At 72.5% G+C, this 8,513-nt stretch overlaps 1 protein-coding gene across 1 annotated transcript; it reads right to left on the reverse strand.

The window, feature by feature from the left end:
• Positions 1-2,688: 2,688 nt before the first annotated feature.
• Positions 2,689-8,513, reverse strand: LOC142408810 (RING finger protein 145-like). Its single transcript, XM_075499405.1, has 10 exons — positions 8,345-8,513; positions 6,578-6,686; positions 6,411-6,502; positions 5,524-5,759; positions 5,072-5,247; positions 4,811-4,951; positions 4,427-4,609; positions 4,002-4,149; positions 3,456-3,812; positions 2,689-3,349 (listed from the first exon to the last, which is right to left on the reverse strand). The coding sequence occupies exons 1-10, from the start codon at positions 8,511-8,513 to the stop codon at positions 2,846-2,848; spliced, it is 2,115 nt and encodes a 704-aa protein (XP_075355520.1). The 3' UTR covers positions 2,689-2,845.

Below are 8,513 nucleotides of genomic sequence, written 5' to 3' on the forward strand. Positions count from 1 at the left end.
GGCAGGGTACGGGCAGGGTATGAGCAGGGTATGGGCAGGGTATACGCAGGGTACAGGCAGGGTATGGGCAGGGTATGAGCAGGGTACGGGCAGGGTACGGGTAGGGTATGGGCAGGGTACAGGCAGGGTACCGGTAGGGTAGGAGCAGGGTATACGCAGGGTACAGGCAGGGTACGGGCAGGGTATGGGCAGGGTACGGGCAGGGTACGGGCAGGGTACGGGTAGGGTATGGGCAGGGTACAGGCAGGGTACCGGTAGGGTAGGAGCAGGGTATACGCAGGGTACGGGCAGGGTATAGGCAGGGTATGGGCAGGGTACAGGCAGGGTACGGGCAGGGTATGAGCAGGGTACGGGCAGGGTACGGGTAGGGTATGGGCAGGGTATGGATGGGTATGGGCAGGGTACGGGCAGGGTACGGGCAGGGTACGGGTAGGGTATGGGCAGGGTACGGGCAGGGTACCGGCAGGGTAGGAGTAGGGTATATGCAGGGTACGGGCAGGGTATAGGCAGGGTATGGGCAGGGTACAGGCAGGGTACGGGCAGGGTACCAGTAGGGTATGGGCAGGGTACGGGCAGGGTATGGGTAGGGTATGGGCAGGGTACAGGCAGGGTACAGGCAGGGAAGGGGGTGCCAGCCCTGCACAGCTGCCTCCACTCCGTGCATCGCTGCTGGGCTGGGGGCCGGGGGGACAGCGGGCAGCACCCAAGGGGGCAGGGACCCCGGGGGCAGCGTGGAGACACCCATCCCAGCCCCTCCCGGGGTGTCCCCAGCACCCAGCGGGGTGGGCTGGGAGCCCCGGGGGGCTGCGCGTTGCCCGGGGGGACCCTCGCCCACAGGGGAAGGCCCCAAAGGAGGCTGAGGAGCCAGCGCTGCCAGCCCGGGGGGAAGCGAGGGGGGGCCCGGGGGAGCAGAGGCCTCCAGCGGCCGAAGGGGCCGGGAATCCCGAACCACGACCAGCTCCGGCTCTCCCGTGCCGCCGGCCCCGCGGCGGGAGCGGGAGGCTCGGCGACCGCGCCTGGGCAGCGGGGGCCGCGGGCAGAGCCGGCCAGGGCGGCACGCAGGGACCCCCGCGCAGCCCCTCGCCACGGGCAGCGTCTCCCGCCCACCGCCCTCTCGCTCGCACGCCGTGCGGGGGGCTCCGCAGCCTGTCCCCCCACGCAGCTCCACGCTGTCCCCTTTTCCCTCCGGCCACGCGGCCCCGGGGCTGCCGCAGCGCCTGCACGGGGTGGGGGGGCTCTGCAGACAGACACCCCCCCCACCGTGGGGCTTGGCACCAGGGGCCCAGCCCACCCAGCACCCCCGGAGCCTCCCGAGGGCTGGGGGGGGCCACGATGGCTCCTGCAGAAACCGGAGGAGCCCAGCGTCCCACCCAGCCCAGCGTCCATCCGTCCATGCCTGCATCCCGCCCAGATACCCCGGGGATGGGCACCACCGCAGGGCCCCCAGCTCTTGCTGCAGGCAGAGCGGAGGGCAGTGGGGGACCTGGCTCCCTGCCCCCCCCCCCCCCCCCCCCATCTCCCATTTCCAGGCAGCGCTGGGCTGAGCCGTGCCGGGGGACGCGGGTCCCTCCGCCGGGAGCGTCCCCGTGGGGACCCACGTTCCCTGGCGCGGCTCCGGTTAATGGGCCCTAATGGAGGCGGCACGGGCAGGCGCGGGGCGGGGGCCGGCAACGCCGTGGGGGCTGCCCCCACTCGTGGCTGGGGGTGAGGGGGGATGCTCGGGGCCCCTTGCTCCGGCCGCCCCATAGCAAAACCCCTGTGGGGCCGAGCAGTGGGGTGGGGGCTGCTGCACCCACTGCCCAGGGGCACCCACAGGGACCCCCGCGGGCCCCCACACCCGCTTGCTGCGGGCAGAGGAGCCCTGGGGAGGGGGCCAGGACCCCGGGGCAGCCCGGCTCCAGAGGGGTCTGGGGGCGGCGGGGGGGGGGCTGGAGGATGGAGGCGGGGGTCTCACCCCCCTCGCCTGCCCCCAGACGGGTTTTATGGACGGGCTTCTCCCTCCCCCGCTAATGGGCTGCGGGGCCCATGGGAGCCGCCGCCGTTCGGGTAAGTGCGGGGTGGGGCTGAGCTGGAAGAGGGGAGCCCATTTACCGCCTCCCCAGGGACCCCCCCGCCCTGGGACCCCCCTTCCGCTGCGGGCAGCACCGGTGCTGCCGGGAGGGCTGGGTCCCCCCCGCTGCGGGGAGATGGGGACCCCCACACAGCCAGGATCCTGCCCCCCAGCCTCCCCTCCCGTGGGGCTGGGGCTGAGCAGGGGGGGGGGAACCCGGGCAGGGCTGGGCCCCGTCCCCGGTCTCGCCGGGGCTGGAGAGGGGTCCCCCGGCCCCGTCCTGGCGCGGGCACGAGGATGGGCACAGGGAAAGGGGTTTGGCAGCAGAGCTGGGAAAGGCGACCCACGCCAAGCCCACGCCAAGCCCACGCCATCCCGTGCCAGACCCACAGCATCCCTCACCAGATCCATGCCGAGCCCAGGACCCCCTCCCCGACCAGGACCACCCCGAAACGCCAAACGTGCCACCCGTGCCATCTAGTGGGGCAAGGCCAGAAGGCAGCCGGGCACCCACCGCGCACCCACCGGGTGCCCCCCCTCCCCACGCCCACAGCAGAGCCCCTGTCCCTACCCCAGGGACGCGCCAGGCCCAGGGCACCGTCCCGGCACGGGGCGGGCGAGAGGAGCAGCCCCGGCCCTCGGGCGCAGCCGCTTCGGCTCCGGCTTTATTGCAAAAAGAGTCCGTGGGGATGCGGGCGCTCGGGGACGCCGGTGCCACGCGGGGTCCCGGCCCCGCTCGCCGCTGGCACGGCCCCCGCAGAGGGACCCCGGCACCGGGGGCTGCAGCCCGCGGTGCTAGGAGGGGGGGTGGCCGCTGTGGGAGTCCCCGCTGGCCCCCGCGCCGAGCTCGGGGCCGGCGGGCGAGGGGGACGGATGCTGCGTGTCCCGGACAAGGGGGCGAGGGTCCCCGTGGGGCTGCGGGACGGCACCCGCTTCTCGTTCCTGGGGGGCGGAGGCGTGGGGGTGAGCAGGGTGGTGGGGGCCGAGGTGCCCAGCCCCGCTGTCCTGGGAAGCCCCGCTGTCCCCCTGCTCGGGGACCACACCGTCCCCGCCGGGCAGCTCAGCCTCCTGGGGCCGAGCCGGGGCTGGGCTGGCGGCAGCTCCTCCATCCTCCGGCACCTCATCGCCGCCGGCCGGCGCTGGCCGAGCCACCCTCCCGCTGCCGGGATCCTCCTCGGCGGCCACCGGCGTGACTTGCTGGTGGCACATGGGGCACGTGTCCTGCACGTAGAGCCACTTGCGGAGGCAGGCGGCGTGGAAGAAGTGACTGCAGGGAGTGATGACGGCCACCTGCATGTCCTGCGGGCGGGGAGAGGACGTCACCCGCCGGGCAGGGGACCCCCGGGGCTGCCCAGAGCGGGGTCCCCCGGCGCGGCAGGGGCTCCGGCGAGGGGAGGGGGCTGACCTGGAAGCAGATGGCACAGACGTCGTTGTGGTCCCGCAGCTGCCCGCCCGTGGCCTGGGGCAGGGAGTTGATCTTCTTGGCAGCCTCGCGGCGCAGCAGAAAGCTCCTCCAGCCCGACTGAGCGCGCAGCCAGACGTTGAAGTAGGAGTGGATGATGATGACGGAGGCACCCATCCAGCTCCACTCCCCGAAGAGGGACTCCCAGGTGCCGTAGCCCACCACGCAGACGGCCACCAGGAACTCCAGCACCCGGCTCACCGCGTTCACGCAGTAGATGATCTCGTCCATCCGCTCCAGCGGCGTGTCCTGGAGCAGCTCCACCATGAAGAGGGCGTAGATGAAGAGGGTGCCCATCACCTGGCGAGCGGCGGGACGGTGCCTCGTTGACGGCGGCCGGACGGCAGACCGCACGCCCCCACCCAGCGTCCCCCACTCCGGGGCTGGGTGAGGGTGACCGGGGCAGGGTCGTGGGCATGGGCCGGGCGGGGATGCCCACCCCAGGGTGCCCAGCGAGACCCCCGTCGGCGGGAGCGGGAGCTGCCGTACCTGCAGAGAGGTGAGCATGCAGCTGGAGACCAGGATCAGCAGCCAGAAATCCAGGTGGAAGAAGTGGGCGATCTTGTAGGCCATGAAGCAAGGGAAAACCAGCAAGAAGAGGCACATGCTGACGCCACGGAAATGCTTCCAGGGGCTCCTAGGGGAGGCACAGCTCAGCGGGGCCGTGCCCACCCCCCCCCCGCCCCGGGACCCCGTGCTCCCTCCGCTGGCACCGATCCTGCTCAAAAACCGGCAGCGAGGACCCGAGGAGGGGGCAGCACACGTGGAGGGCACGGGACCCAGCCTGGCTCTTCCCCAACGCAGGGGGTGGGGGAGGACCCCCGCTGCCCCCCACCACCACCACCACGCAACCCCCGGGGGCAAGGGCTGCTCCCGGGGGGCCGGATCCTGCTGCTCTTCCTTCCCCCCGGTACCTGTTGCGGGAGGCCCCCAAGGCCAGCACGATGGGATCAGCTATCTCGATCATGGACTGCAGCGTGGAGGTCACCACGATGAAGAGGATGATGCTGAGGAGGAAGGTCCGCTGGAGGATCTGCAGGTCGAGCAGCCCCGTCTGCAGCGCCAGCAGCAGCAGCGTCACGCCCTCCGTCACCCCCCTGCCAGGAGCGGGGCGTGAGGCCGGCAGCCGCGGGCACGCGCCACGTGGCGCCGCCGTGCCCTGGTCGCCCCGCAGGGACGAGCCCCGGTCCCCGGATCCCTCGTGACACCCCCGTCCCGCCCACCCCGCGCCGGGCTCCTGCCCGCAAACAGGGCCGGGAGGGGGGATGCCCGCCCGCGCCCCCCCGCCGCGGGCTCACCTGTGCATGACGTTGCCGTTCTGGAAGGCGCCGAAGCCCAGCAGGTAAAATTTGCAGAGGTTGAGGACGCCCAAGGCGAGGTAGGAGACGGTGAAGGTGAGGCCGACGAGGGAGTAGGGCGTGCTGCAGCACTCGGCCGCGCTGCAAGGGAGCCCGGGCTGAGCGCAGGGGCCGGCGGGGGCCAGGCGGCACAAACCGGAGCCCCTGCCCCTCCTCATCCTCCTCCCGCTGCCCCCAGCTCCTGCCTGCCCCGGTCCCTACCTGCTGAGGAGGAGGAAGAGGAGGCCCTGCTGGGCCAGGGGGCTGCCGGAGGAGGTGAGGAAGGAGGAGAGCCGGAGGGAGAACAGCACCAGCCAGAAGACGAGGAAGAGGAGCGGGACGGCCAGCTGGCTCCAGAGGGACGCCGCCAGCGCGACCAGCCGGTACACCTCCAGCGCCTGCGGGGACGGGTCGCTCAGCGGGGCCGCCCCCCGTCCCGCCCCACACGTGGGGGGCAAGGAGGCGGCGGGGGGCCCCGCCGTGCGAGGGGACGGCCCCGCAGCCAACCCTGCGTCAAGCCGGGCTCAGGATGGGAACCCCCATCCCGCAGCCCCCCCGCCCCACAGCCCCCCACCCTACAGCCCCCAGCCCTGCAGAACCCCAAATCCCACAGCCCCCACCCTGCAGCCCCCCGTCCCGCAGCCCCCCGTCCCGCAGCCCCCCGCCCCACTCACCTGCACGACCTCCCGGCAGGCGGCGGCGAGCAGCCGGAAGGGGACGAGGACGTGGGAGCCGAGGACGTAGAGCACCTCCAGCGCGGTGAGGACGGCGGCGAAGGTGTCGAGGCCGGGCAGGGCGCGGAGGGGGAGGCCGCAGAGGCGCGCCAGCACCGGCAGCAGCGGGGCAGCGAACAGCCACGGCCGCCTGCTCCTCATCAGGAGGGAGCAGAGGGTGCAGAGGCAGAGCTGGCCTGCGCGGGGGACGGGGACGCCTGGGCACGCGGCACGACGGGGACCCCCGCGCCCCCGCCCCGGCTCCCCCGGCACGGCCACCTCGCGCCGGCCGCAGGAGAGGGGGCTCGGGGCTGGCATCGGGCGGGGGGGGCCATCCCCCTGCTCGGTGCCGAGCGGTGCGGGCGATCCGGCTCAGCCGTGCCATCGTCGCCCAGCACGCCATCGTCACCCAGCACGCCGTGCCATCGTCACCCAGCATGCCATCATCACCCAGCACGCTGTGCCATCGTCACCCAGTACGCCGTCCCATTGTCACCCAGCACACCGTGCCATTGTCACCCAGCATGTCATGCCATCATCACCCAGCACGCTGTGCCATCGTCACCCAGCATGCCATGCCGTCACGCAGCACACCATGCCATCGTCACCCAGCACGCCGTGCCATCGTCACCCAGCATGCCATGCCGTCACGCAGCACACCGTGCCATCAACATCCAGCACGCCATCCCATCGTCACCCAGCACGCCATGCCACCATCACCCAGCACGTCATCCCACGGGTGACGGCTCCCACAGCCGGGTGAGCGCAGCAGACCCTCACCCTGCCCGGTGCCACCCCCCGTCCCCTGGCAAGGGACATCTCGGGGGGCCGGGACCCCCCCGGCTCACCTGCGAGGGCGGTGGCGAAGCGGCCGAGCGCCGCGGGGTCGCTGTACACGGCGCCGTGGAAGCCGTACTCCAGCTCGCGGCGGATGTAGTCCCTGCGGGGAGAGAGGCTCAGCCCCCCCGGCCCCTCGCCGCACCCCGGCACGGCCCCCCCGGCCCCCCGGGCTCACCTGGCCGCCGCGTGCCCCGCGCCGAGCAGCAGCGCGGTGAGGAGGTGGAGGTAGAGCTTCACCAGGGACCGCACCGGCAGCACCAGCAGCACCACGCACAGCACGTGGCCTGTGGCGGGGGGGACGGGGGGGTGAGATGGCCCCGCCGAGCCACCCCCCGCCCCGCCCAGCCAGGCAGCCCCCGCCGGTGACACCGCCGTCGCCGCGCACGGCGCCGGGGTGCCAGGGTCACCTCCTGGCCCCGGGGCCCGCAGCTGCCCCCCCTGCCAGGGGACAGGCGGAGCTGGGGGCACGACGCCGGGGACGCAGCGCCCGCCGGCCCTGGGGACAGCCCCGCAGCGAGCGGGTGACAGCAGGGGCTGGGGAGGCAAAAGCCCAAACACGGCCAGCCCTTGGGGTGTCCCCACTGTGTCCCCACACGTGGCCACCCCTTGGAGCGCAGCCTCGTGTCCCCCCGCCTGGCCAGGGCCTGGGTGTCCCCTCGTGTCCCCAACCTGCCCGTCCCTTGGGGTTTCCACTCGTGTCCCCAACCTCTCCGTCCCCTGGGGTGTCCCCTCATGTCCCCAACGTGGCCATCCCTTGGGGTGGCCCCACTGTGTCCCAACCTGTCCTTCCCCAGGGGGTCCCCTTGTGTCCTCAACCTATCCCTTGGGGTGTCCCCTCATGTCCCCAGCCTGTCCATCCCTGGGGTGTCCCCTCATGTCCCCAGCCTGTCCATCCCTGGGGTGCCCCCAACCTGGCCACCCCTGCTGTGTCCCCTTGTGTCCCCAACCTGTCCATCCCTGGGTTGTCACCTCATGTCCCCAACCTGGCCACCCCTCGAGTGTCCCCTTGTCTCCCCAACCTGTCCATCCCTTGAGGTGTCCCGTTGTGTCCCCAGCCTGTCCATCCCTGGGGTGTCCCCTCGTGTCCCCAACCTGGCCATCCCTTGAGGTGTCCCCTCATGTCCCCAGCCTGTCCATCCCTTGGGGGGTCCCCAACCTGTTCATCCCTGGGGTGTCACCTCAAGTCCCCAACCTGGCCACCCCTGGAGTGTCCCCTTGTGTCCCCAACCTGTCCATCCCTGGGGTATCACCTCAGGTCCCCAACCTGTCCCTCCCTGGGGTGTCACCTCAAGTCCCCAACCTGGCCACCCCTGGGGTGTCCCCTCGTGTCCCCAACCTGTCCATCCCTGGGGTGTCCCCAACCTGTCCCTCCCTGGGGTGTCACCTCAAGTCCTCAACCTGGCCACCCCTGCCGTGTCCCCTTGTGTCCCCAAGCTGTCCCTCCCTGGGGTGTCACCTCAAGTCCCCAACCTGGCCACCCCTGCCGTGTCCCCTCGTGTCCCCAACCTGTCCATCCATGGGGTGTCCCCTCATGTCCCCAGCCTGTCCATCCCTTGGGGGGTCCCCAACCTGTTCATCCCTGGGGTATCACCTCATGTCCCCAACCTGTCCATCCCTGGGGGGTCCCCAACCTGTCCCTCCCTGGGGTGTCACCTCAAGTCCCCAACCTGGCCACCCCTGGGGTGTCCCCTCGTGTCCCCAACCTGTCCATCCCTGGGGTGTCCCCAACCTGTCCCTCCCTGGGGTGTCACCTCAAGTCCCCAACCTGGCCACCCCTGCCGTGTCCCCTTGTGTCCCCAACCTGTCCAGTCCCTGCATGTCCCCAACCTGTCCATCCCTGGGGTGTCCCCTCCCGTCCCCAGCCTGGCCACCCCCGGGTCCCCCCAGCCTGGCCACCGCGGGTCCCCCAGCCCGCTGCCCCCCGTCCCGCCGCAGCCCTCACCCAGGCAGTAGCCGCCCCAGAGGGCGGGGGGCCGGAGGAGGGGGGGGTCCCCGCGGCGGGGCCGCAGCAGCTCGGCCAGGGCCGCCGCGTCCCAGCGGTACAGCAGGTCCAGCAGCGCCAGCCCCGGCACCCGCAGAGCCACGTTGGCCACCGCCTCCAGCCGCGCCAT

Source organism: Mycteria americana, chromosome 4 (genome assembly GCF_035582795.1).
Source record: "Mycteria americana isolate JAX WOST 10 ecotype Jacksonville Zoo and Gardens chromosome 4, USCA_MyAme_1.0, whole genome shotgun sequence".
Taxonomy (NCBI): Eukaryota; Metazoa; Chordata; class Aves; order Ciconiiformes; family Ciconiidae; genus Mycteria; species Mycteria americana.